Here is a 27,099-nt window from a genome sequence, read left to right as displayed (position 1 = left end):
ATGTAATCGGTAACATGCTACTCAGCAAGTTGATCTCATTTAATAACTCAGTTAGGGAGCTGAATATTTCATAGGCCCCTATGATATTAACAGAACACTCAATTAATAGCTCACATGTTTCTGCAGGGTGACTGGGACTCACAGCCTGTCCCCAGCTAACCTATTTCTTGCTCTTGCTCTCACTGTGAGAAACAAAATAGAGCCAGGGTCCAAAAGAGTGGCTAGCATTGCATAAATAATTTTGTAACATCCTATGGCCTCAGCTGCAAGTTACCACCATTATGGAAGAAAATTAACCAGAGGAGACTCATCGCAATCAGTGTGTTTAGTGGCTCAGGATGCGTGCAGGGGCAGGGACACAATTGGCAGTAGAGTTCATCTCTAACTATTTTATTTCAAATCTTCCTAATGACACATTATGGAGACAAAATGGCTTCCTCTTCAAACCTTAAACGGCCACAGCATTTCAACTGTTTAAGCTCATTCCAAATCAAATTGTAATTCCTAATATCATATATTATTAGGAGATTTTAAGGATGAGGTTTTTACCTTTTTTTAAAGATTTTTTTTTCTCAGTTTATTCTTAGCTAATTTTAGCCTCTGGCTTTTCAAAGTGATGTACTGTATTTGGAAGTACAAACACCACATGCTAGCATAACCTCATTATTTTTATGACACTGAAGCATGATAGTGGAGGCCCTTAAAATGAGTCAAAGGTGCTCTTCAGTCTAGCTCCAAATCTACTTTATCACTCTGGATTAAGCCCAGCTCTTCTCTCGCAACTGGGGATACTATTATGACTATAAGTAGGCAAGATAAAGTGCATTACAAAAACAGTATTCTCATGCACATTAGGAAAACAAATAAAACAAAGCTGATTAGCTTTTTTCTCTCTCCCTTTTTTTTTTTTTAACACAAAATTCTGTATCAGGGAACTTGGATATTTGAGGTATTTGACTTACGGGTTCAGTGATCTTCCCAACATCGGTGAGGATCATGGATTTACTTTGGCTCAGCCTGTCGTGGTGGCTGTTGGCATTTTTGATTCTCATTTGCACAGCTCCGGTGCCTTGGCGGGTGGGATTCAGTGTTTCCGCAGAGCTATCAGAATTTGTAGGTTTCTGCATATTACAGTGTTATCCTGATGAAATATAAAAGCATTATATTATTCTAAATATATACTTTTTCATGAAAAACTCCAGGTGGAGCGCACATCCCTATTAATCATTAATGTACAAAGATGAAATAAAGTCTCCACCTCTGAGTGCTGAAGAAAAGGTAGTTACTTCATAGTGTTTTTATCAATTGGGACCTCTGTATTTGGACAGTATTGTATATAAGCCAGGGGATTTCAATTCACAGGCACACACTCAAATTCTGTGTAGTTCCTTAATTTGATTAAGGAATTTCTAATGGCAATGTGACACAGTTTTCCTTATGAAGAAATGACGTTGCCAACTAAGTATCTTCAGGGTATATGCTCTTTTCATTCACAACGTCACTGATCTATTATTTACTTCATCCCACCCCATATCCAGACACTACCACCAGCACCCTTTTTTGGTGAACAAAACCTATGTGAATAAGGCCAAATTTAAGTGAGTAAAACTGGCTTTAGAGCAAACCAAACTAGTCCCATTGACTACCAAATTATGTCGGCTTGGCCTCATTAGCATGGTACGGAGTCCTAGCCCCCAACTTCCCTTGCAGTGGCCAACAGGGAAAAATTAAAATTCCTTTGTCCATTGCCATCTGCCAACTGAACTAGATTCAGTAGCTTAGTTGGATATAATATTTATGAAGAATATGAAGAAAGAGAAAATCAATAAATCAACACTGTTTATTTATTTATTTACATTTATTTTAATGGAAGGCGTCCTATTTGGGTAGGAAAATTCAGTGTGGGCACATTTTAAAGGAGTGGCTGTGAGAAAACAATAATGTGTAAAAAGAAAACAAAGGAAATAAATTGGGTGGGTGGACCAGGAGGGTTTTTGGTTGCTTCCCAAATCCATAATCCCTTTCAGCTGCCCCTCCCCACAAGTTCCTCAAATGGAAACATCTACTTGGTTAAAATAGAACATTTGCAAAGCAAATACAGCTTCTAAGCCTCTAGAAACAGACCCTCTTCTAGCCTAAATGTTGTCTCCCTGTCTCAACTATGCAGCCATTTCATAGCTAGCGTGGGCACATGGGTACAATATTAGAAAAAGTTGTCACCAGTCAGTTATGGAAGCCAATACAATCCAAAGGAAGGATTGTATTTTAAGGAGCCAACTGTATTGGTAGCCCTACAATGGTTGGACAATGGGGCTAGCATCATGGTAATGTTCAAGCGGAGTGTACACTAAAATGATTAGAAAAGAATAATAGCATTTCAATGGGAGGAAAAGTGTTTAATTGATACCAGTAAGGCAACTGAGTGATAACTCAGAAAAGAAGTTAATATTTATTGAGTATTTACTATGTGCCAGGCAATGAGCTTGTTTGATCCTTACAAAACTCCTATTAGATAGACATTAAACTCATATTTTTATAGAGGAGAAAAATGAGGATCAGAGTGACTAATAATTTTCTTAAGGACACTGAGCAGAAGGAAGTGGAGGATTATGTTTTTTATCCCCACCCCCAAAAAAAACCCAGATGTCCATCAACAGATGAATAGATAGACAAATTCTAGTTATCTACTCAATGAAATACTGCTCAATAATAAAAATGAATGGACTATTAAGGTGTGCAACCACATGGATGAATCGCAAATTTATTGTGCAGAGCAAAAAAAGCCAAGCCAAAAAAGTACTTACTGAGTACTTATTATTTCACTTATACAATATTTTTGAAAATGTAAACTAACATAAAGAGAAAAAGAATCAGTGCCTAAGGACAGGGTGAACTCTTGATACAAGGAAACTTTGCAGGGTGATGGATATGTTTGTTATCTTGCTTGCAGTGATGGTTTAAAAGTAGTATACGTATATTAAAAATGATCAAATTGTACACTTTAAACACTTTCACTTTATTATACTTCAGTTATACCTCACAAAGTTGTTTACAGGAAAGTAGTATTAAAAATTCCTTAATGGATTTATTTTGTTCATATATTCATTTTCATGATCCTACATGAGTGCATTATTATAAAAACTTACTGAGAATAGAGAGCTTTTTCAATAAGATTTGAAATAAAAATTTGAAGTAATAAAAGATGAAAATCTTATCCTATTTCATAGAAAAATGACAGCTACGTTAATGAGGAGGATTTTAAAATGTATAAAATCTGACCACTAATGTATGCATAAGGGATGTTACCTCTATATCTAACTAGAATAAGATATAGAGGGTTGTATATATGTAACTTGTTTTTTAAAAATAAATGTAATCACATGCAGATGATATAAATAGCCATTTCTCGATGTATGCCAGTATAGGATGATACATTTTTTATTTTATTCTGTGTATTATATAGTATTGAGGTCATCAGGTTTTCTTAGCCAAGTAGAAATTATTTCAAAATAATAAAGCAAATCTTTTACATTTATAAAGACGCTCCCACTAAAGGCATGAGTTTTTTTTTTTTTTTTCAGAGTACATTTCAGTGAATGAAGGATGAGAATCTAGGTATTGTGACTGAAACGAAGGCCTTGGATTCATTGTAATTAGACTGGTTGCATGAAAATCAGTTAGCTTCTAGTGGCAACACTGTCACTAATAGTCACCTTTATGACTTTGTACAAGGTCATGGACTTCTGTTTCATCACTGGGAAAAACTGATAGGGTGCATGGGCAACCAAGAAGATTACTGTGATCTGTAGCGTCCTTTCACTTCTGATACTGCTGTGCTAAAAGTCCTGGAAGCTCAAGAAGTATTACTGCAGATACACAGAGCTCAGAAGTGTTGGGCAGATAAGCAACAATGTAAATGCTTTGTATGATGATGCCCGAGGGTTTTGGGTGAGAGTTGAGGGGAATTTATGATTAAACATATACATCTCTTCTAAAAGAATCTGGATTCTCCTTGGAGTGCGTTCCAGGTTTGATCTTCCATGTTATTCATTAGATTCAAAGTCTAAAGGTGGTGTGTTTGTAAGATTGGTGAGGGAAATCACTTAGATTTAAGCCACTATCTTCTGACCAAGAGCATGAAGCCACTGTATTTACATAGCTCCATCATGTGCCATTTATAGGACATGTTACTTCCCCAGAGTCTGCACAAATTTCAATGTCACATCAACACTGGCATTCTTGTACTGATTTCACAATCAACACATAATTTGCCTAGTGATGGGTTACTGTCAAAAGGCTGGATTACTTAAAAAGCCTCTTATCTGGCTTCCTCACCTTTTTTCTTGGGGACAGTTTACAGAAAAAAAAAAATCAAAATTTTCCTCCTTCAGATCATTCTTTTAAGTTGATCTCTTCCCCTGCCAGTATTGTTATTCCTCTTTTCTCACTCTCTCTTTAGCCATCACTTCCTTTCCCATCTGACCACATCTTCACATTTTGTTGATACCCCACTGCACTCTATTTTTTCTTTTTATTCAGCTTCTTTTGTATTTAGTTCTACAAGTATAGTATCTAGTCTGATACAATTCATAATTGTTCTCATATTTGCAAATATTTGGTGGTTTCTAATTTAGCAGAGCACCATGTTGCTCTGAGAAGAATACAGAAAATGATACAATCCTCTTCTTAAAGATTCCTACCCACTGAAAATCAAGTATCTATTCATCATTTATTGAGATTTTCCTGAGTGGCAGGCACTACATCAGAGGCTGGAGATACTCTTGTGGTGTTTTTGGTTTGTGTTTGTTTATTTTAACTAAATGCTTTACACTGGTTTGGTGAGAGTGATAAAGAAATAAATCAATAATTAAATGAGAATAAAGTTGTGCCCAGGAGAGGGAGAGAAACAATGACATCAGACTCAGGTGTAACTGGGACATGTGGGGAGAGAAAGTCTACAAAAGATCAGCTGATTCTGCAGCTAAGTCAGGGCAGGTTGGGCATTTCAGGCAAACGGCTCAGCAGAGCAGAGATATGCAAATAACTGTGAAATTATAAGGTAGATATTGATATGTTTCATGAGGAAAAACTATAGTACCAAGAAGCTCAAGGAAAAGAGAAATGTTGGATTTCATGAAAAAACTGGCATTTAGCCTTGGTGTAGGTGAGTCTCATCATCTTGCTAGCCTCTCATCAGCCTGAAGGATTGACTGAGAACCCCATCCCTTCTAACCCCACCAGTGCTGTAAGAGGTTGGTATTCTAGACACTCTGGGGGAGAGAATTTATGGAGAGGGCTTTCCTTAGCATAATACACAAATGTCTTGAATGGATGAATTGAGTGCAAGACACAGGGAGGCAGGACCCACCCACCCCCACCCCCAGCAGTAACTGAGGAAGGAGGGACGATGGAGGAGGAAGGAAATCTAATAGACTGAAATGACAGTTGCACTGGTGGCTGTGAAACTTGTAACTGCTGTACTTGTGGGTTCAGAGATGATTTATTTTTATTCATCCTGTTACAAACTCTCATACCAAGTAGATAGTCTGCTTTAGGCTAAATTTTGCAAGTTGTATTTGGATCCCACTTACAGTTCTTTCTCTTTACCTTCCTTCGACTTTCCCATTTTCCCCTCATCTGCATCCTAATACTTTTTTTCCCCTCTACAATGCACACTATGATCCTTTTCATATTTTGGCTGCCAAAGCCCCCCACTGCAGCACCTACTCAGGCCCCATCTCATCTACAGACTCAACATTTCTAAAATTCCATCATCCATTCTTCCTTACTTGCATCCATTTACTTACATCCATCTGCTCAGTGACTTAGATGTATATGGGAGGGGAATGATTAAACCAGTTAACACAAAGTTATAAATAATTAGTCAGACTTCCCATTAACTCTCAGGGAAGCATTTACCTGAATCTTATACTGGAAGCTCTCCTGGCTGTGTGGGAAAGTATCTTTCAGTAGAAGAGCTCTGATTATTCTACTTTGTGTATGATCTTAAGAAAATTTAGAGGCAGGTAGCATTTGTGGCCAGGGATATGATATCAGAATTGCATTCTTGTAAATGGTTCCTCCTAGACTTATGTGATGTGACAACCCTGTCATGGTGGTCTAATTTTTGAGTCCTTATGAAAGAAGGTTCTAGGAGAACAAACTCCATTATAAAGCTTGCCCAGCCTCGAGTCAAAAGAAACTCTCAAGCCCCAGGGTCCATCATGACTTGCTCCCAGCACTAGAGAGTGGATTTAATTTTGGGAACGTAAGTCTCAATTTCAGGACCTATTCAGAAAGGCAATGAAGAGCTCTAATTTGTGAGTCTTTCTGTGTTACTATTCCAAGAATACCCACAGGGTTTTGAAATCATATTCTGTTGTTCCACCTGTTGTTCCTCATTGACCCTCAAGTCCCTAGATTTGGTAGACTGTAAAACCAATAATAACTGTCTATACTTATGTCTATGCAACTTAGTAACATCAGTCATTTTGTTAATTTCAAGTCACATTGACCTTAACTCTCATGTGATCTACATGCCTATTCAGTATTCCCCTTGTTCTTCCTCTAGCATAACATCTACTCATCATCATTATCATGGTTATTAAATTCTACTAGAGGAAACACTGATGCCTCCTGTGTCTATATTCTTACAGGAGGCATACAGGGGCATGGCGAATAACTAATGAAAATATCGAAGAATTAGTTCACCTTGCATGTGTCTAAAATATCCACTGATATCACAAACTTTCCAAATAAACATCCCTGAGTTAGAAATTGAATGTAAATCACTTAAGACTGGCTTCATAAATTCTCTGACTTCCTGGTTTTATATGTACCAAGAGAAGAGCAAGAATAGCTTGTGATATTGCACTAGTTCCACTTTCAATACTGTTTTAAAAACAGGAAACAGTGATGAGAATGCACTTCATAAGAGCCACACAAACTTTGGCTCTGCTCAACAGACTTGGCTCAGTGGTATTCTGGGCCTGATTCTCCCACTCACACTGCAAATACCCAAATAGGAAGGAATGTGATATTTCATCTAATCATAAATTTCATAGCTGCTCTGTCAATTATTGCCGCACTCCGTTAACTACACTAAGGCTCAGCAGCTTGCCCTTTTGAGTTAGAAAGTATATTTTTGACATCTCTTTCCCATCAGCAACATTAAAGTAAAAGTATACTAAGAATCATTTGAGCTAGGAGAAACTGAACAGACACTTTGATACTATCTCCACTATTTCTCTGTAAAGAAGAGAAAATTGTAGTTTGAGGATACTGAGAGTTTTCCCCAAGGTGCTACAGTCTATCAAAGTAGTCCCAAGACAGATCTCAAGTCCTGCATTTCCAAACATCCTTGCTTTAGTCATAAACCCCAAAGTCAAGTGGAAACTGTGTATGAAAATATAAGGTAACAAGAATTCCAGGGGAAACTTGATGGAGATCAAGGAGATAAAATGACCATAGTACATTCGTATTAAGCATAGATCATGTAAGTCTTTCTATTTATAAATGCTCCTGTGCTTCCTGACAAAACAATGGAGACTTAATAAATGTGTGCAGAATATAGAATTGGAAAACAAATATGGAAACTAGTTAATGCCGGAGTACATAGCCTAGCAAAGCATTACCAATTGTAAAATGTCTTTGACCAAGTTTCTTTCTTTAAAAATAATGTGTAACTTACTCTGGCCAGTGATTCTAAGAGCCAGTGAATGATGGTTATTTCACGGTAAGTTAGAGGCTACAAAGAAACAAGGCTTTTCATACCTTCCAAGGGCAACATTAAAGTGTATTTGGAGAATCGTATGAATTTTTTAAAACATGAACAATACCAGATTTCCATTTCAGGTAAGCCTTTTGTTTCTGGCTTTTTAAAAAGGCCACATTTATGATCATCTTACAATTTATCAGGGTTATGTGTTATGACAGTAGAGAAAGCCTCCCTTGGGTTTCAAATTTCCGCGGGTGCCTGATGCTCCTTCTCCAAATAGAAGGACTGTCTTGCTGGACATGCGTTACCAGTAAAGCCTTTGTGAGGAGCATTGTCTCAGAGGCAAGCATTTAGTGTGCCCCAGTGCATCCCCATTCCATAGGTGTTAGTCTGGGTTTTCACCATGTGGCAATGAACTGTCTGGTTACCACAACCACCAAGAGCCACAGTCCTCTCTGCCTTAACACACAAGAACCCTTTGTGGCAATGTGACCCCATTCCTTTTCCAGAAACCATAGAAAGAATTGTTTCTCCAAGTCTGCTAAGAGCTTGTGGAAACTCCACAGATGAATATTGTTTCTCTGAGAAATTCATTTCTGTCCCCTGGAAAGATCTTCTGTTGATCTGTGGTAGAGCACGGTCTGTTTGTTCCCCTGTGGAAATGACTTGTGGCCATGGTAGCTCCAGTAATGTGTGGCACAACCTCCATGCTACACTCTCCTGACAGGTCAGTAATTAACTTGCATTGCAACTGTTTGTCATCTCCACCAGAGCAGACATTTACCAAAATAACATTTTAATTTCAGTTTCCTTCCAGTTCACTTTCCTTTTCTTTTTTCCCTGTGGCTTCTACATCTCTATTAAGTCTAATTTCCCCAGACCACTTTCATAAGCGGAAAGAGTGCAATAAAACTCAGTTTCAAAAATGTCAAATATAATGAGAAAGGAAGATCACAGTAAAGGAATTTGACCATAGCCACCCAACTGAGTAACATTGTCTTTGACTGGGCAGGTGTTTTATACATAGGAAATGTGATAATAAGGCTTTGCATTTACTTAATTTATATCAAGGAATCTGGGTGATATACTGCATTTACTACCAAAGTCTGGCAGGTTAGTTCATGGATAAATTGTAATCCAGTGATTGTCATTGCACATAGGTATCCTAAATGGTGAAAATGACAAGTGAAATATAAAACATGTTTTAAGTAGATTAAGTCCTGAACAAATCTGTGTAGTAGGCAACCTTGGCATCCTGTTGTTAGCTTTCATTCCCTGGGGACCTTAGTCTGTTAGTCTCCATCCTGTTGGGAGCAAAGCAATTGATTTCATCATCCAAATATTTATTGAGCCTTTACTCTGAGAAATAGACTTGTTAGGTCCCACAGTTTCCACAAAAATTATTAAGAATCCTGGGGTAGAATTAGACATATGCATGCTTGCTTACCATGCTGTCTAATAAAAGTGCAATGGAGGCTGGGACAAGGTCAATTTCCAGATGAAGGTGACATTGAACTTGATGTTGTATGGTAAATAGGATCCAAAAGGCAGAGAAGGGATGTCAAGAACAGTGCAGGCTGAGATCCCAAGATTTAAGGAAAAGCAAAGTGAACATCGACAACGAATCACAGAGTGGGGTGGCTAGATTGGAAAGCCAGGGAGAGATGGTTAATTTGAGCTGGATTAGGAGAGCCCTGTGGCTCTATTAAAGAATATGGATTTTGTGTTGTAGATCCTGGGAAACGCTGATGGTTTTAAGGCATAATTCCTTTCCAAAAGACTTGGTGAAAACAGACACAGAAGAATGGATCCCTAGCCACCGAGGCTACACAATGAACAGTAGCATTCTCATGAGATGCTTCTCAATTAACTTTAAATCAGAATAAATATCACATCATCTATTTGTAAACACTAATCTTATGATAAGAGCACCCAGTGATCTGGGGGAAAAATACCCCAGAACTTTAGGAACCTCACTTGGAACTTCCAGGTGCATGCTTAATGCTTTAGGTTACCAATCAAAAGAAGAGAAAGCTAAAGGCTTCACAAGAATGAGAAAATGAAACATTTAAGGAAGAGAGGTCCAAGGGTACAATTACACCTTATTAAGAACATAGAAAAATAAAGTTAAGATTCAGTGGAACTGTTTCTGAATTTCCCTCTAGTGATCAGGTAAGCAGTAAAAAATTGAAAAGCAAATATGAACAAAATGCCTGTTCTGTTATAAGTATGTTTAGGCAGCATAAGAAATTTTATGAAATGGCAATCTCCTTAGATACACAGGAGAACCAGAAGGGGCATAAGTAATGCAATCGTCTCTCTGTTTCCTCTGTCAGTTTTGACCTAATCTAGCAAGAAATGCTGAGCCATTTTCTGCCTCTTGCATACAAGTATCAATTAAGGGAAAGCAGGGTGACTATCTTAGGGCACTGGATGATGAAATGTCACTTAAGGAGAAAACATCAGCTGTAGAACAAGTTGTTCAGCAGCCACAGTATTAAAAAACACTGGCAAAACAAGCAGTCTCAGACACTCCCTGGGACAGGGCTGATTCTCTGATCTTTTTTGGAACAGTATCATGTGCAAACAGTACATTTCAACCTGCAATTGCTTGTTTCCTGGAATTTTATGTTCTATAAGATTTATTTCCTAAAAGATACGACTCAGTTGCAAAGCCCTTTTATCAAGCAGATTAAATCTAATCACACATTGATTGCAGTACACCAAGCTCCTTTTACTTCTATCTTGGCCTGCCCATGTTAAAATATGGGGAAGCTGCATATTGCATAATTAGAGTTTGACAGTAACTAACAGGAGTCAGTAATTGACAGTAGTAAAATATGGCTGACATTTGTTTTATTTAGCAAATTTGTTATTGTAGCCGATTAGTCTTTCCCTAATGCTCATGTCTTCTAACTCTGAATTGACTGAATTGGATTTTAGTGCCAAAGGGACATCTCTGAGAATAGGACACTAACACAGTTCATTGTTGTGACAATGACAGCATCATTAAGGTACAATACTTCAGGGTATCTTTCTAAATGCATTTAAAAATTTGTTTCTCACTTGCTCAATTATATATGAATAAAAGCATTTTAAATATTTTTTGTGTTTATGTGTGTATATGTGTATGCCCGTGTTTGTGTATAAAGTTCAATGAATTGTCACAAACTGAAAACTCTTCTAACCATACCCAAACCAAGAAACTCAATATCATCAGCACTCCAGAAGCCCCCTGAAGCTCCCTTCCAGTCTATTCATCCCACCCCACCAAGAATAATCATCATTCTGTCTTCTTAGTTTTGCCTAATTCTTTAACTTTATATAAATGGAAATCTAGAGTATATGCTTCTTGCTGGGCTTATTTCACTCAAACGTTCATTTGTGTGCCTGACTGCTATGCAATGTTCTTTTGAGTCATCTGTGTAGAACTTTGTTAATTCTTCTTTTAGGGTGTTTGTTCTTTTCTTACTGATTTGTAGGAGTTTTGTTTATATTCTGAATACAAGTCTATTTTTAATATATATTTTGCAATAATTATCTTTTTCCCACTTGTAGGTTGCTTTTTTCTCTCTTAATGTAAACTTTTCATTAGTAGAAGTTCTTAGTTTTAATATATCCAATTTGTCATTTATCTTTTTATAATTAGTGCTTTTATGGTTCTCTTAAGAAATTCTTGCCTAATCCAAAGCCACAAAAACTATTCCTGTATTTTCTTCTAAAAAGATTTGTTGTTTGAACTTTTGTTTTTAGAACTCTGATTCTTCTGGAAATAATTTCTGTGTCTGGTGTGAGGTAGGGATAACTTTCTATATGAATTATATAATACACACACAAACACACACACACACACACACACACATGCATATAATTTAGAAGGACCTGTCATCTCTCATAATCTATCAGGGCAAGAAAGGACCAGAATCTGGCTCTCCATCTGAAGTAAACGGATGCTGGAGAGTTCTCCTACCCACAAATACTGACAATAGGTGCAGTTGTGTTGAATAATTACATAAATCTCTGTCACAGTCTTGGTAAATATTGGCAACTGGGAATCCAAGTTGAAGAGAAATATTTCTCTAGCAGGTGGGAAGAAACAACCATTCTGAGAGAAGCAATACTCAGTTCAGATCTGCAGATTGTTATCAGTTAGGAGATTTGTTACTGTCAGAGTTCTGAGCACTGAGTATTTGTTCAGAGATGGCTCAACTACCCAAATTGTCAGTAGAGAGGTAGAACTTTAACCTCGGTAAGAGAATGAGGCAATGAATGACCAGGTTTCCAACAGAGGAAGTTGTGGTCAGGGACAAAACAAATGCCTAATGAGGAACGCAAGGTGTAACTTACTGAGGCACTGGGACGTGTAAATAAAGGGGGGAACATATCTGATTTGTGAATCACAAGTGCAGACTAAAAGCCATAATCACTTGTTATAATTTTTTATTGAACTCACAGAATTCCATTTCACTGGAATTAGTAAAAGACCACCTGCATTAAGCTAAGATTTATCCTGGGAGTTAGGGTCAGAAATAACTTCAGCTGAAAATGAAAAAATGGCTCTAGTAGAGAGGAAGAAGAAAGCTGCAGAGCAGCGATTCTCAAGGGTCAGTGTGAGGAGCTTCATAAACATGCTAATTTCACTGCACATTCCAAAGATAGTTCCATTCAGCAGGACTGAGGAGGAGCCTGAGAAACCTCAGGTTTGGCCATCACCCCTGGTGATTCAGAAGCACACTGAACTTTGATGAGCAACAAGTCTAGAGAATTATATAAAGTTATTTTTTTATTTTATAACCACATTGTGCTAAAATTGTTACTAATTACTATGGTGTTTTATTTTTAAAACCCATTGTTAACTAGGTTCATATTTATTCACATTGTTGCTCTAAGTTTTCTGGGAATAAATTCCCCTTTGGAATATGCTAGTGGTTGAGGGGCATGATATGAATCCTAGTTAAGAATAGTGAGAAGTGAGTAGGTAGTATATAGACTGATACATAGATACATAAGTACATGAAAGTAATACTGTGAATATCCTATTTGAGATTAATTAAAATATGTTTGGCTATTCAGAACATATATCTAGTCCTAACTAATTGCTGCAAAATGAATTATTTCCCATAAATGAAAACCCTAAAAGGATTGTATCACAAGCAATCTGGGTCTATTGGAGAACTTTCAGTAAGTGTTTTTTTTTTTTAAGGTTTATATCATGAACTTGATAAGCATGAGTAAAACAACATCAATTTGAATGCTTGGAAAACAGTTCTCTTGCCTGTTAAACATCAAAGGACGTTTGGTGTGAGGACAAAGCAAATACTGCAAAATATTGTTTTCACTCAATCTGAAATTTTGGAGCAGTGAGGCTTTGTTTCATGAAGCCAAGAATATCAAAATGGCAAAACATATTTACCAGTCCACATTATTTGAATTAAAAGTTGTTTACTGCATTTCTCAATCCTTGTCTTTCTTGGAAGTTCCTTCTGTACGCTCCATTTATTGAATATCTTAAATTGTGTCCTTTCTAGGTTGGTGAACTAAAGGCTCTTTTGATGCTACAGTGTCTTGAATAACTTCAGCTGCATTATTAGGAACCTCAATTTAGGAGTTGTTTAGGGGGTATTTCCCTATTTAAATAAGTTGTATTTTGCTTCTCTTTTCTCAAAGTAGAGTTCAGAGGTCTCTCCCCAGGAGGTAGGAGGTAGAGGAGATGGTTAGATGCATTATCTAACTAGGTTCCAGTGTATTGAATGTCACTATAATTTGAATAGTGTAGCCCAAATTCTTTCTTAATTTAGGCTTCTCACAAAGCAAAATGTAGGGTTTTGGCTTCAGTACACTGAAGTCAAAAGGAATTCCTAAATATTTAGAGTTTTAAAATGTCTATCAGTATTATCTATTTAATTAAAAAAAAAAAAACTATTGAACAGTAATTCTTTTTCTCTCTCTCCTCCCATAACACTTATATCCACTGTCATGACTACTTCTGCAACTTAGAGATAATGACCAATTAATAGATAACACGTGATAAAATGGGTTCTACAACCACAGTTGGGCTACGTTTCCTCATCCTGTGCACTGTGAATTTCACATGGGTATGTGTGTGCATGCCTGTGTGCACACATGTTTAAACTGTGGTTACTATCATTATCCCACCCAAGGTATCTCCCCTACAACAATGCAGCCTTGTAAGTACAGATGTTCTGGTCCATATCCCATATCACATGATACTGAGAAAATCAGGGAAACGCAGGATTACTATTTTTGCTCTATATTTAGAAAAGTCAACCTTTTGGAGATATCTTTTAATGGTTAAAAAAAAATGCTTTCAGGAGGGCTGGCAGCAGCAGAATTTATTCTTCCAAATAAAGAAAATGAACCTAGTAATGAAAGGTTAACAAACAAAACAAGGACCTAAATGAAGAAGCTATACATAGATGGAGGTTTTTCATAGAACAACTGAATGTGCTAGTCAGTCTCTTAACATTTATTAGGATTTATTGTGTGTACAGAAGTTGTTTGGAGGACCCTAGTTCCCTCTAATCATTACACCCAGCTCCTGCTTTCTTAGGAGCAGCTATAAATTCAAGAAGAGGTGGAAAACCGGCAGACTGCCAACCAAATTCAACCCACAGACATATGTTGTTGGGCCTGAACAATGTTTTGGAGTGTTTTGAGTCAGTTTCCAATTAAAACATGAAGATTTTTACTTTTTAAAAAAATGTGTATGTCTGTGTGTCTTCTCTTGAAAAATGGTAAGATGTGAAAAATTGGTCAACGTATGCATGGTAACTGTCAGGCAGAGATGGGCAGCTTCCACATCTTCTAAAAAGGGCAAGTTCTCTCTGATTTAGACATTCTCTACCTTCCTTCTTGATTTGATAACCTGACTCATCTGGGAGTATCTGTGACTGTGACCCCAGGTGTCAATCACCTCTAGGAGCACTGCTCCACAGATGTGTGGGTTGAACAGTTTCCACTGCATATTAAATCAATATCATTTCAATATTTTTTTTTAATTTTTAAATCCAAGCTGGTAGGATTTAAAGTGGAGAACAAAAGCAAGAGACTGAATTTGTACCTGTTTTAGAAAGATTATTCATTGAAGATTAACATTGTTTCATTTATTGGTACAAGTTTTTTCAACATGATCCCAAATTACCAGAATAGAATATCATGCTATGCTGTGTGCTATTGCTAAGCAAGTTCCCATTTTCCCCCTCTCTGCTCTGACCTCCTTTGTCATTCCTACTATATTTTGGCAGATAATCACATCCTGACTTCTTCTGATCTCTTTTCTATTTGAGTTGTGTATCCCTTCTGCCAAATTGACTGTGGGCTCCTTAAAATCAGACACTGTATTTTTTAGAGTTACTGCTCTGCATTGTATTGAGAATGTTACAGGCATTTTATGCCTGTCTGAAATCCCCTGCTTCTAATTCCCCCAGTACTGTGAGCACTTCCAACAAGTTCAGGTTTGCCACCGTGTTAGAATGCTTGTGACTCCTTGTGCCCAAGTGTCACTGGATTCTTATGTTTATTTCCTACTTCTCCACATCAAAATCTGCCAAATGGACCTGGGATACAGTGCATCATGGTCAGGGAAAGTCAGAACAACCACTGCATCTCACCTTGCCCCCATTCCTGACTCAAGTCATATTCTCTACCTAACTGCCATGCTAACTAATCTCTGATTTTCCTGTCAAGCTGATTTCTCACCCTGAAATTATGACCCACTTAATAATTTCCTTTCTTAGGGCCAGACTTCTAGCCTAGAGCCCTGTGGCCTGTAGGATGCTGCTAATTCTCCAGAGATAGCATCACAGCCACTTATCTCCTAAGTATTTTGTCAGTCGCTTCCCACTGCCACACCTTGCTGTCATTTAAATGGGTGTCCTAGTACCACCTGCCTTCACAATTAGGGCTGAGATGGGTATATTCACTCAACCTCCATACATGGAATCCTGAGCAGGCTTCCTCAGGGGGAAAACAAAACAGAAGGAAAACAGAAAACTTTGCTAACTGGATCAGGAACCTAGACCCCTGACCTCCCAATATCTTTTCTTATATTTTTTCTCAGAATCATTCTGCTAGGACCCCCCCCCCCCCACGCCTCATGAACAATCTATGGTAATACTTACAACCCTAGGCAAAAATCAGATGTAATATAAAAGAGGGTGAAGAGAATTCTGCTTTTTTCCCTCTCTCCCAGTCTCTATAATACTTCTTTGCTCCATAATACTTCTTTGCTCCATTTAATTTTAGGTCCAAGACTTAGTGGCTGCTTTTCACTTTTTGAGTGGCTCTGCGTGATGCATATTAATTCTTCAAAATTAAAGGGTATTTTTGGTTAGGATACATCTTGAGCTGCTTGAAGGAAAATTTCCATATCAACCAAAAATTGGTAAACAAGCAAGAAAAGAGTGAACCTTCTTCCTTCTCTCCCATACCACTGTTCTATACTCCCTCACACAGCTGTAATGAGGAGATAAAAGTAATAGCAATAAATTGCTTTTGATGAGTTTCATAATACTTAGTACTGAAATAAACCAAAATTATATTGGCATGATTTTTACATTATAATAAGGGGGAAAATGGTAACCATTTGATTCAAAATGGCCTGATAAAACAATTACTAATACAACTACTATTCACACTACATTTAACCTTTCTGAGCAATATTGTGTAGCAAAAACTCCACAAAGTTTTCTACATATGTTTTTTTTTTATATTTTGTGAGGAAACTCCTTGTTTTATAGATGAGGCAACACAGGCTCAGAGAGATAAACTAACTTGCACAAAATACCATATATAATATCTAGCAAGAGGTGGAACCCAGAATTGAACTTTGCTTTTTCTGAATTTCCAGGCAGTGCTCTTAATATCTTTACTACCTTCACAAGAAATTTAAAAAGTTCCAGACCAGAACTTGGGAGAAATATGTTCTCAGCATGTCCTCAAACACTTCTGTTTCTCCAAGTTTCCTTGTCTTCTATTAAATCTATCAAGGGCTCTGCTTTTCCCACTAGCTGGAATAATCACTGAAAATGATGTATGCAAAATCACTCTTAAAACTCTAAATAGAGTATGAATAGATAATAGACATTCTTACTTGTATTAATTAACTTGAACCCAACCATCGCCCTGAAGACATAAAATAAATCTTAAATAGGCAAAATAAAGAACTAAGACAAATAGGAGTGTGGAAGTAAGACCCCCTTTGCCATAGTCCAGACAAGACTTAATGGATGGCCACATTAGTGACTGTGACAATAAGTGAACACGGAGAGAAAGAAACGAATACCCCAAACACTGGCAATTGGTTGACTGTATGGACAGGAGTCCGTGGAGATTCCAAGTTTACTTGTTTAGATGATTTAAAGAACAGAGAAATGAGGATTCTCTGGGGAGATCAGGTGTTTAACATGAGACATACTCAGTTTGAACTGCTGATGAGACTTCACGGAAGAGGTAATAAGTAACAATTGGAACCAGGAACAATACAGGGAGAGACGTCAAGGACAAAGATAGAGATTGAATGACCATATCAAAGGATTACATTTAAATCATAAGAATGTATAAAAATGGCAATGTAGTCTTGTGAGAAGAAGAGAGGGCCTAAAACTGTGCCATCCACTAGAAATAATGTGCCAGACAAATAATTTAAAATTTTCTGGTAGCCACACTAAATGAGAAAAATGAAACAGGTCATTATATTAAAGTAATATATTTTAATAATATATTTATTTAACTCATTATATCAAAATTTTATAATTCTAGCATATAATCAATGTAAAGTATTAATGAGATAGTTTACATTCCTTTTGTTTGTACTGTCTTCAAAATCTGGTGTTTATTTTACACCCAATTTAGACTACTCACATTTCAAGTGCTAAAGGGCCATCTGTGGCTAATTACTACTGTAATGGACAGCATGATTCTGAGAAGGAATTTTGAGGATTTAAGGGCTAATTGGAGACATAGGGTCTAGAGTACACAGAAAAAGATAAACAGAAAAGGTACCCATAGTATGATGAAAACTAAGGGAAAAACATGTTTTCTTCCTCACATATTTTATAACATTCCTACATAAGGCAATATATGTAGTGAATAAGCAACAGGTTTTCCACAGATGGCATAGTTTTAGACATCAAACAAAGAAGGACCCTTTCAGGATATAGGGCCTCCTGAATGAAGCCCAGTATTACTTAACTGCTGACACCTAAGAGGCTTAGAAATTGTCACATGGCATGGTGAAAATAACATGGATTTTGCATTGTCCAGACCTGCGTACAAATCATGACCCAGCCTATCAAATAGCATTATAAATTTGGGTACTTAACCACTTAACCTAAGCTTCCTAATCTAAAAATGGAGATATGAAAAAGATTGATTTTTATGGATATCAAATGCTATTGGGTAGGCAAAGCATCTGATCCATAATACATGTTGAATAAATCATAGCTTTGATGAGTATTATTAATAATCCCACTCTACTCGTTTATATTGATGAATGTCTCATGCTACTGAAAGCACCAAGAAAATAACATTGTCTGTTTTTGGTGACCCCATGGTTGTGTTGGAGATACCACCAGGGTAATCAACATCCATTTTCCCTCCTACATTCTACTTCCTTTAGGAGACCCATTCAGGTATGAATAGATGATGCTACACAGAGGCTCAGATCACTTAGTTTCCTATTGCATAGAGTGGAAAGATGAATATGGGCTTCATCACTCAGTTTCTAGCCTTTAAAATTCTAGGATGAAATTAACTAAAGCAGAAAGATAAATTAAAGAAACTAAATTTCCCCTTGACTCAGCACCCAATTTCCTGAATATTCTACCTTTCACAGCTCTTTTAAAAAGAAATCTCATTTTGACTCTAAGCTTGGCATTACATCAGCAGAGACTAGAACAAAAAGTTCTCTAAGTGTTTAGGAAATGTATCTAAAGGAAACATACAATTATTCAATTTTAATTCCATGAATTTAGCAAAGTAGCTTAAAATGTAAATACTTAGAGGTAGTTAGTTTATGGCAATACGTTTTCAAATGCAGGGTTATTTGTTCTCAGTTTCAGAAAAGCACCATAGCATATAATGGATCCAGGATTCCAATCCAACATTTCATCACTCACAGGTTATTCAAAATGAACCCATAACATGTCATTTGTTTGAAATACATTTCTAGCTTCTCTTCCCCTAAATTTATCTTATATATTTACTCTCAGGAGAAGTCACAAATCTCTAGAAAGCCTTCCCTGACTCTACAGCCCACAGTCAGCTTTTATATCATTTATTCTTTTACTAATCAAATATTTATCGAGTGTTTATTATATGCATACCATTGTTCTAGATTCTAGGTATTCAGTAGTAAAAAAGGCAGACAAGGTTAACACATTCAGTCCAAGGTAAAGACAGTCTCTAAGCAATTTCATAGGTAATATTAATTCACCATATCCAAAATGCCATGTAAGCAAACAATAGCAGAGCAATGAGACAGAGGGCCTGGCAAATCACGAAAAAAAAATTGAATTAATTTAAAATAAAAGCTAAAATAAACAAATGGGACCTAATTAAACTTACAAGCTTTTGCACGGCAAAGGAAATCATAAGCAAAACAAAATGACAACCTATGGAATGGGAGAAAATATTTGCAAATGATGCAACTGACAAAGGTTTAATTTCCAGAATATGTAAACAGCTCATATACCTTAATAACAAAAAAACAAACAACCCAATCCAAAAATGAACCGAAGACCTAAACAAGCAATTCTCCAGTGACGACATCCAAATGGCCAATAAGCACATGAAAAAATGCTCAGTATTGCTAATTATCAGAGAAATTCAAATCAAAACTACAATGAGGTATCACCACACACCAGTCAGAATGGCCATCATTCAAAAGTCCACAAATGATAAATGCTGGAGAGGGTGTGGAGAAAAGGGAATCCTCCTACACCACTGGTGGGAATGTAGTTTGGTGCAGCCATTAAGGAAAACAGTATGGAGATTCCTCAAAAGACTAAAATAGACTTACCATATGATCCAATAATCCCACTACTGGGCATATGTCCAGAGGGAACTCTAATTCAAAAAGATACATGCATCCCAATGTTTACAGCAGCACTATTTACAATAGCCAAGACATGGAAATAACCTAAATGTCCATTGACAGCGGAGTGAATAAAGAAAGTGTGGTATATTTACACAATGGAATACTACTCAGCCATAAAAAGAATAAAATAATGCCATTTGCAGAACATGGATGGGCACAGAGGTTGTCATTCTAAGTGAAATAAGCCAGAAAGAAAAAGAAAAATACCATATGATATCACTTGTATGTGGAATCTAAAACAAGAAAAAAGAAGGCACTAATGAACTCATCTACAAAACAGGAACAGACTTGCAGACATAGTAAGCAATTTATGGTTACTAAGGGAAAGGGGGTGGGAAGGGATAAATTTGGGAGTTTGAGATTTGCAAATGTTAACCACTATATATAAAAATCGATTAAAAAACCAGATTTCTTCTGTATAGCACAGGGAACTATATTCAGTATCTTGTAATAACCTTTAATGAAAAAGAATACAAAAATGAATATATGTATGTGTATGTATGACTGGGACATTGTGCTGTACACCAGAAATTGATACATTATAACTGACTATACTTCAATTTTAAAAAAAAAGTATAATAGAAAGTCATTTGGAATGTTGTAAAGTTGTACATTTAAGTCTTAAGAAAGTTACTCTGGCTACTCTTTGAAGAATGACTATTATATAAAAAGTAGAATCAAGGAGATGAGTCAGGAGAATTCTGCAGTAACAGTGGTAGAGGTGATAAGAAGTGATTAAATTTCAGATATTTTGATATACATTTTCCCCTTGCTTAATGTCTAATTCATTCCTGCTAAGAGAAAATCAGTGAAATAAAATACAGATATCCAATCAATACTTATAAGTATAAAAAGGCATGAATAGATTCTTAAAATGGGTTTATGTAAGTAGTAGCAACAATTTTTTAAATTGTTGATAAAATACAATATAAAAAGTTTATTTATTAAATTTCCTTTTTTCTGTATTTTTTTTTCACCAATATTTCAAATGTTTGTTAGACTTACAGGTTTTTTGTCTTCAGAGCATATTTAATGATAAATTACAGCACAGAAAAACAATTTTAGGGCCAAAAAAACCTAACTGGGAGATTCTACAATTTGCTACCTCTTCAACCTTCTTGAAAGTTCATGAAATGTTCAAATTAACATTACTGCATTTATTTTGTATGTTTTTTTCTCTAACTTGAAACTAGAAGGTAAATCAGTAAGCATGGTTTTATCTAAAATTATGATAGTATCTAAATGTCACATATTGTAATATATTCATTTTGCAGGTTTGGGGGGAATTCATTACACTACACCAACAAGCAAAAAAAATTACCAAAAATTATAATAGCCAGTAGTCTGAAAAAAATATATCATTTTTGAAGAGTCATTACTAAGAAAAGTAAACAGGATTATAGGAGGTAAGCCAGTATTTTGCAGGCTTTGCTTATTGCTGATTAATTGGATGTGGTTTGGGGTAACAAGTGTGAGAGATAGAGTGGAAATGAGGGTAATTGTTAATTTATTGTCCTGAACAGAGAGATGAATAGTGGTGCCATTAAATGAGATAAATGAAAATAGAGAAGAAGCAGGCTGGGTTAGGGGCAGGTGAGGAGTAATTAAGAGCTGTTTTGAACATACTTATTTTGATGCCTCTATGAAGCATTCAAGTGGAGATGATAGGTAGACAATTTAATTTACAGTTTAAGTGCTAAAAAAAAAAAGGTTTGGTCTTGAGATCTGATTAGAATATAGTTAGTGTTATACTCCATGGCACTACACAAGATCACCTAGGAATAAACTAAGACAAGAGCTAAAAGAAAGGTAGAAATCTGAAGATTGAGTGCAGGATATTTTAACATTTAGAAGGTTGGATAATGAGGAAGAGTCAGAGACAGAGAAAGAGCATCCAATCAGTTTGGAGGAAAACTGGGAGAATGAAATATCCTAGAAGTCACATGAAGAGAGAGCTTCAAGAGGGAAAAGTGTTCAGTTGCATCAAATGCAACTCAGATGATGGATAATACAATCACATAGAAATAGCCATTGAGTTTGGCAAAATGAAACCACTGGGGCTCTGACAATATCATGTTCTGTAATATTTCTATGGCATTACATTTATACTTATAAATTTATATTTAAATTCTTGTGCTTATGCACTAAGCTATCAAAGAAGTTTTCACTGGCTAGATAGCACATATACATGTATATGTGTGTATTATCTTTATTATATTAAAGGTACTGTTCTATGTACACTGCTCCACTTCTTTTTTTCTTTTGGTAATATCCTGGAGATAATCTGGGAGATAATCTAGCCATAGTAATTCCAATGCACTTGGCTAGATTCCCCAGTAAGTCCAAGTATAACACAGTGTACTTAGTTAGAGCTCAGCATTATTTATGGAATTGAACTGAATTGAGCTGATATCCACTGAAAGAGAAAATCAGTTTTAAAATTTACAATTGTACTGTGTGTTGTTGACAAAGCCAATTTTAAAATAAGGTATTCTGCCTATTCTTTAGCACCCTCTAGAGAATCCCTCTCATCAAATGTGCTTTCCTACGATTTCAAAGACAGAATCCACGAAGCATGCATTCCCTCCACTTCCTCTCCTCACTTCATTTTATCTATATCTTATTCATCTACATACACACTTGTTAACGTGCTCTGTCTCTGTTTTTGGTTAATTTATCTACTTGAGCTAGTGATTGCAGCCATTTGGCTTAGTATCCTCTAAGACTTTGTTGGATATCTGGACATTTTTTTTTCTTGATTTTCATTCTTTTTCTCTTTTCCTTCAGGTCAACATTCATATGTCATTCTTTTAAGCTACTGCTTATTTCAAGCTTTATAAAGAGAGTATTTTACATATGCTAGTCCCAGTTCTTCTTTTAACATTTCATTCTAGCCTCGAATGTGACATACCTTTGGCCCTTAATTATACAGCTGAGAAAGATTGTATTCTCTTATTAAGAAAAACAAATAGGCCTTTAATCTTTTAAAAACAAGCTCAACCTCAATCATAATAACAGAAATCTTACATAAAACTTCATTGGGATACATTTTTTTACAGATTGGCAAAACCTGAAATGTTTCATAACTCAATCTATTGGAAAAGGTACATGGCTTCCATCAGCATTCTAAGTGCTGATGGAAGTTCAAAATGTTACAACTAACATAAAGGATAGTTTGGCAATTAACTATGAAAATTATTTTTTCTCTTGGCTTATAAATAAATAGGAATTCATTCCATAGCTGTATTTTCAAGTGTACACAATTATATTCCAACATTCTTTGTATTTAGTAAAAAATAATTAAAAACATCAAAATTAAGTATGACATCCACACACTAGATTACTGTACAGGTACAAACAGAATTAGACAGTTTCTTGTTTTTATTATTAAAATATCTTCAAGATATTGCTAAAAGGAAAAAAACAAGTGGAGAGGTGTATATAGTATACCACCTTTAATATAATAAAGATATACACACACATACGTGTATATATATATACATATTTGCTTTTGCATAAAGATAATATGAAGGATTAAAAAAAACTATTAAAAGTGGTTGCCTGTTTGGTTAAGGTGGGAGTAAATAGAGGTATATAAAAATAGTGTAAGAAAGATTTTCACTCAAATGTTTATATTTAGGTTTTATTTGTTTTTAAAACATTTCACTGTATCACTTATTCTCAAATTAAAAAGAAAACAAAAACAAACTTTCATAATATGAAAAAGAAATCATTATAACCACAATCTATAAGAACCTCGAGGCACCTTGGGGAAGTGAACGGGTCACTAGTTTTACAGGAATACCTCCCTTTACTAACTACAGCCACTTCTGCAAACCACCCTGAAGAGCATGTTACCAACAGTGAGGTATATGAAGGAAGCAAATAAATCGTGACACTAGATAGCCCACCCAGATGCAAAATGTGGACATCCTATTATGTATTTCCCATGCTCATCAACCCTGTTGTTACATAAAACCTTTAGCCATAATCTGCTCGGCAGGTCCACTCTATTAGAGGCTGAAACTATCTGCCCTGACCTCCTACTAGTATACGTCTACCTAACAAAGCTAGACAACTCACTCTTCCTTGGAAATTCTCTGATACTCCATGTTTTTGTGCCTTGACACCATTCCCTTCCTGTCTCTTAGAATGCTTCTCATCGCCTCAGCCCTAGTTTTTTCTGGAAACTACCACAGTGGTGCCCCGTTATCCACGGGAGTCACATTCCGAGGCCTGCAGTGAACGCCTGAAACTGTAGACAGTACCAAATCCTGTCTATACTATGCTTTTTCCTCTACACACGTACCTAGTTTAGCTTAATTTATAAATTAGGCACAGTCAAAGACTAAAAACAGCTAATAATAAAGTAGAAAAATTTTAACAGTCTACTGTAATAAAAGTTGTGTAAATGTGGTGTCTCACGCGCAAAATATCTTACTGTACAAACTGAGTACCTTTTTCATCTTAATTAAACACTCACCACGTACTGGGGCCATAACTTTTGCAGTCTGAGGTGCGACAGCAAAACGAACGCGAATTTTTCTTTCCTTCTTCACAATTTCACGAATAGAAGATTCGGATTTGTTCTTACCGTAGGTCTCCGCAAAAGAGATTTTTTTCTCTTTCATCTTCCCATTAGAGGAAGCACTTTACCGCTACCCGTGGGCATATCTGAATTGCGAGCCGCACTACGCTTGCGCCTTGGGGCCAGTATTAAGTGAAATAAGGGTGACTGGACCGCGCAGCTGCGAACCTGCGAACGCCGATCCCACAAGCAAGGTGGCTGCTAAGAGACTAACGGGAAATGTCTGACGAGTTCACGCCCCGGGCCCGACAGCGCGAGATTTCCTCAGGCTCCTCAGAATGGTGAGTAGTTTAAAACTTCCGGATTGTTTCTGGTATTTTCCCTTTAACATTTTTGGGCGTGTCTGAGGGTGGGTAACTGAAACCGCGGAGAAGGGAGACGCCTAAACAAATATTTCTTCCCAGACTGTCCTGTTATCTCTGACTAGATATGACCAAACGATACAACACCTGCAAAATTCTCTAGTTTACTGCCTGGCACGTAACGGGAAAATAAATATGTTCCACGAAATTCTGAATCGTAATAGAACATTTCATATATATTTTTATGGTATGACAAATTTTGTTGGCACTATAATTATTAGTGCAATAATCATATTAGATGATAAGCTTTTAGAAGCTAAGTATGAGGGGGAGGGGTTTATATATGGAGTAGCTGCTGAAAAATATTTTAAAATTCAGTTTAATTGAAACACTCGCTTTATTCAGACGTACCCTTAAACTGCCACTGTGTTTGATCATAGAGTCTGGAAAATTTGAGTATGTAATGCTTTTAAATGTGCCCCTATGTGGCTATGTACTGGTTTTTCTGTGACTTTTACCTATTAAGTCACCTTTCCTCCGAGGGAAACATTTTAGTTCCTCAGTATGGGGACCCCTCTTTTCAGCTGAGGGTCCATACGTTGTGGGGGCAGGTGGTTCATTAAGACAAGAGTGGGCCAGTGCCGCAGCCTGGTCACTCAGGGTGTCTGTGTCTCAGAGGTGACCCACGTCAGCCCAGTCTGATCTCAGTCTGAGATATCTTTGCTGTGATGGTAGGAGAAAGGCATTTTTTTTTGTAAAGAGTTTGCTGAAAGGGTCAGATGTAAACCTCAAGCTTTCTGGCCAACTTAGTGTGATGTTCTGCCAGAGACTGCTTACAGCAAAGTGAAAAAAGAGAGCTAAAGAATGAAGAAAACGATCTTCATAACTGTGAGCTCCTGGACCCAGCCTGTCTGACTTCACTTTCCTTAGATTTTCAGTTATACAGATCAGTGCCTATCTCTGTTGCCCACGCTGATTTTAACTTTTTTTTTCTATCGTTTGCAAACAAAAAGAGTTTTGTCTACTACCAGCTGAAATTTAGAATACTTACAAGCACATTTTAAAGTTTAGCTGTGTAACATTTATCCTGCCGTGGAAAAAATATGGTACCCAAAGTGTTAAATTCAGGATAGTAAATAATTTTTAAAATACATATGTAAAACAATTGATTATGTTAAGTATTTCTAAGAGTGTGGGAATACCAAAATAGTCTGAAGATGTAGTGTAATTAATTTTCATCTACTACAAGAAAAGTGTGTATTTCTTCAGGAATATCTTAGAGAAAAGGACACATCTCTGTGATGGACCCTTTGTATAAAACATTCTTAGAAATTTAAATGCCACAGACAGGACCAGTGGTTAACAAAACACTTTTTCCCCCCAAATATTTCCCCCAAACTGTTTGTCATGGCATCAGTCTCCTCACCTGAGACTGAGGTCTTCAATATTTAGCTGTTCCTTTGGATCCTGTTTGCTAAGAGACCTTATTCAAATTCTACTGCAAGGAGTAGTGGAGATCTGGATAAGAAGTTAGGAGAGAAAAAAGCCCTGGAGTCTTCTCCTGTGCACAAGGATTATTTTTATCAGATGCCCTAAGTGCTGGGAAATAGGATGATTATGTTCTAAGAACAATGGGTGTGGGATGGAAGAGAAAAGTAGAGTCTATTTCTCTAGGTACCAAGGCTTGGGGACCTGAAGTTAGGGACAGAGCAGGCCACTCCAGGACAGAGCATTAAAAAAGGACAAGAAAAGGAATATTAACGGGGAAGGGGAGAATATCTCCTTCTGAATTTTGCTGAATCCTGGCCCCAAGTGGAAATGTATATTTTTTCACAAATCAGCTTTGAAATGACTTTCCAAATGAGATCCTCCACACTATTTTTATTTCACCAAAATTTGTTTCTTATTCACTTAAAATGTATAAAGATACAGTAACTCATTTGTGATTTACCCTCTCAAGATTTGGTCTGTATGCTCAAGAGATAACGCATTACAAATTTTTACAAACAGCTCTGAGAGCTTTTTAGTTTACAAGTCTTTCTTCTCAACTTGTGGCTCTTCATAAATCCATGTTTAGTATATTTAATTAATTCTTAATTTTACACACACTCCATCAAACATTTCCATTTTAATTTAATGGTTTCTGTAAGAAACAATCATTTTAGAAGGAATTTAGCTTTTAAAAATATTAAATCACTTAAAAAACTGTGGTGGACTTTTTTTCAGTGCCAAATGCTTATGTGGATATTCATTCTTGCTAAAGTGTAAGTACTACATATATTTATTCATGTGATGATCTCTTATAATCAAATGAAATAAAGTAATAACTTATCAACCCAAACTATCTGAATTATACAGCCTTTATAAATGCAGA

General features: G+C 36.4%; 1 protein-coding gene across 2 annotated transcripts in view; it reads right to left on the bottom strand.

The window, feature by feature from the left end:
* Positions 1–27,099, bottom strand: part of ARHGAP15 (Rho GTPase activating protein 15) — a 575,155-nt gene that overhangs the window by 546,489 nt on the left and 1,567 nt on the right. For both annotated transcript variants that reach the window (XM_074363591.1, XM_074363590.1), the window contains exon 2: positions 963–1,141. In XM_074363591.1, the coding sequence (XP_074219692.1) occupies positions 963–1,127 (165 nt within the window). In that variant the 5' untranslated portion in view covers positions 1,128–1,141. The remainder of the gene's footprint in view (positions 1–962; positions 1,142–27,099) is intronic.

This window comes from Camelus bactrianus, chromosome 5 (genome assembly GCF_048773025.1).
Source record: "Camelus bactrianus isolate YW-2024 breed Bactrian camel chromosome 5, ASM4877302v1, whole genome shotgun sequence".
Classification (NCBI taxonomy): domain Eukaryota; kingdom Metazoa; phylum Chordata; class Mammalia; order Artiodactyla; family Camelidae; genus Camelus; species Camelus bactrianus.
The sequence above is the reverse complement of the archived record's forward strand: the minus strand, read 5'-3'. Positions and strand labels throughout refer to the sequence as shown.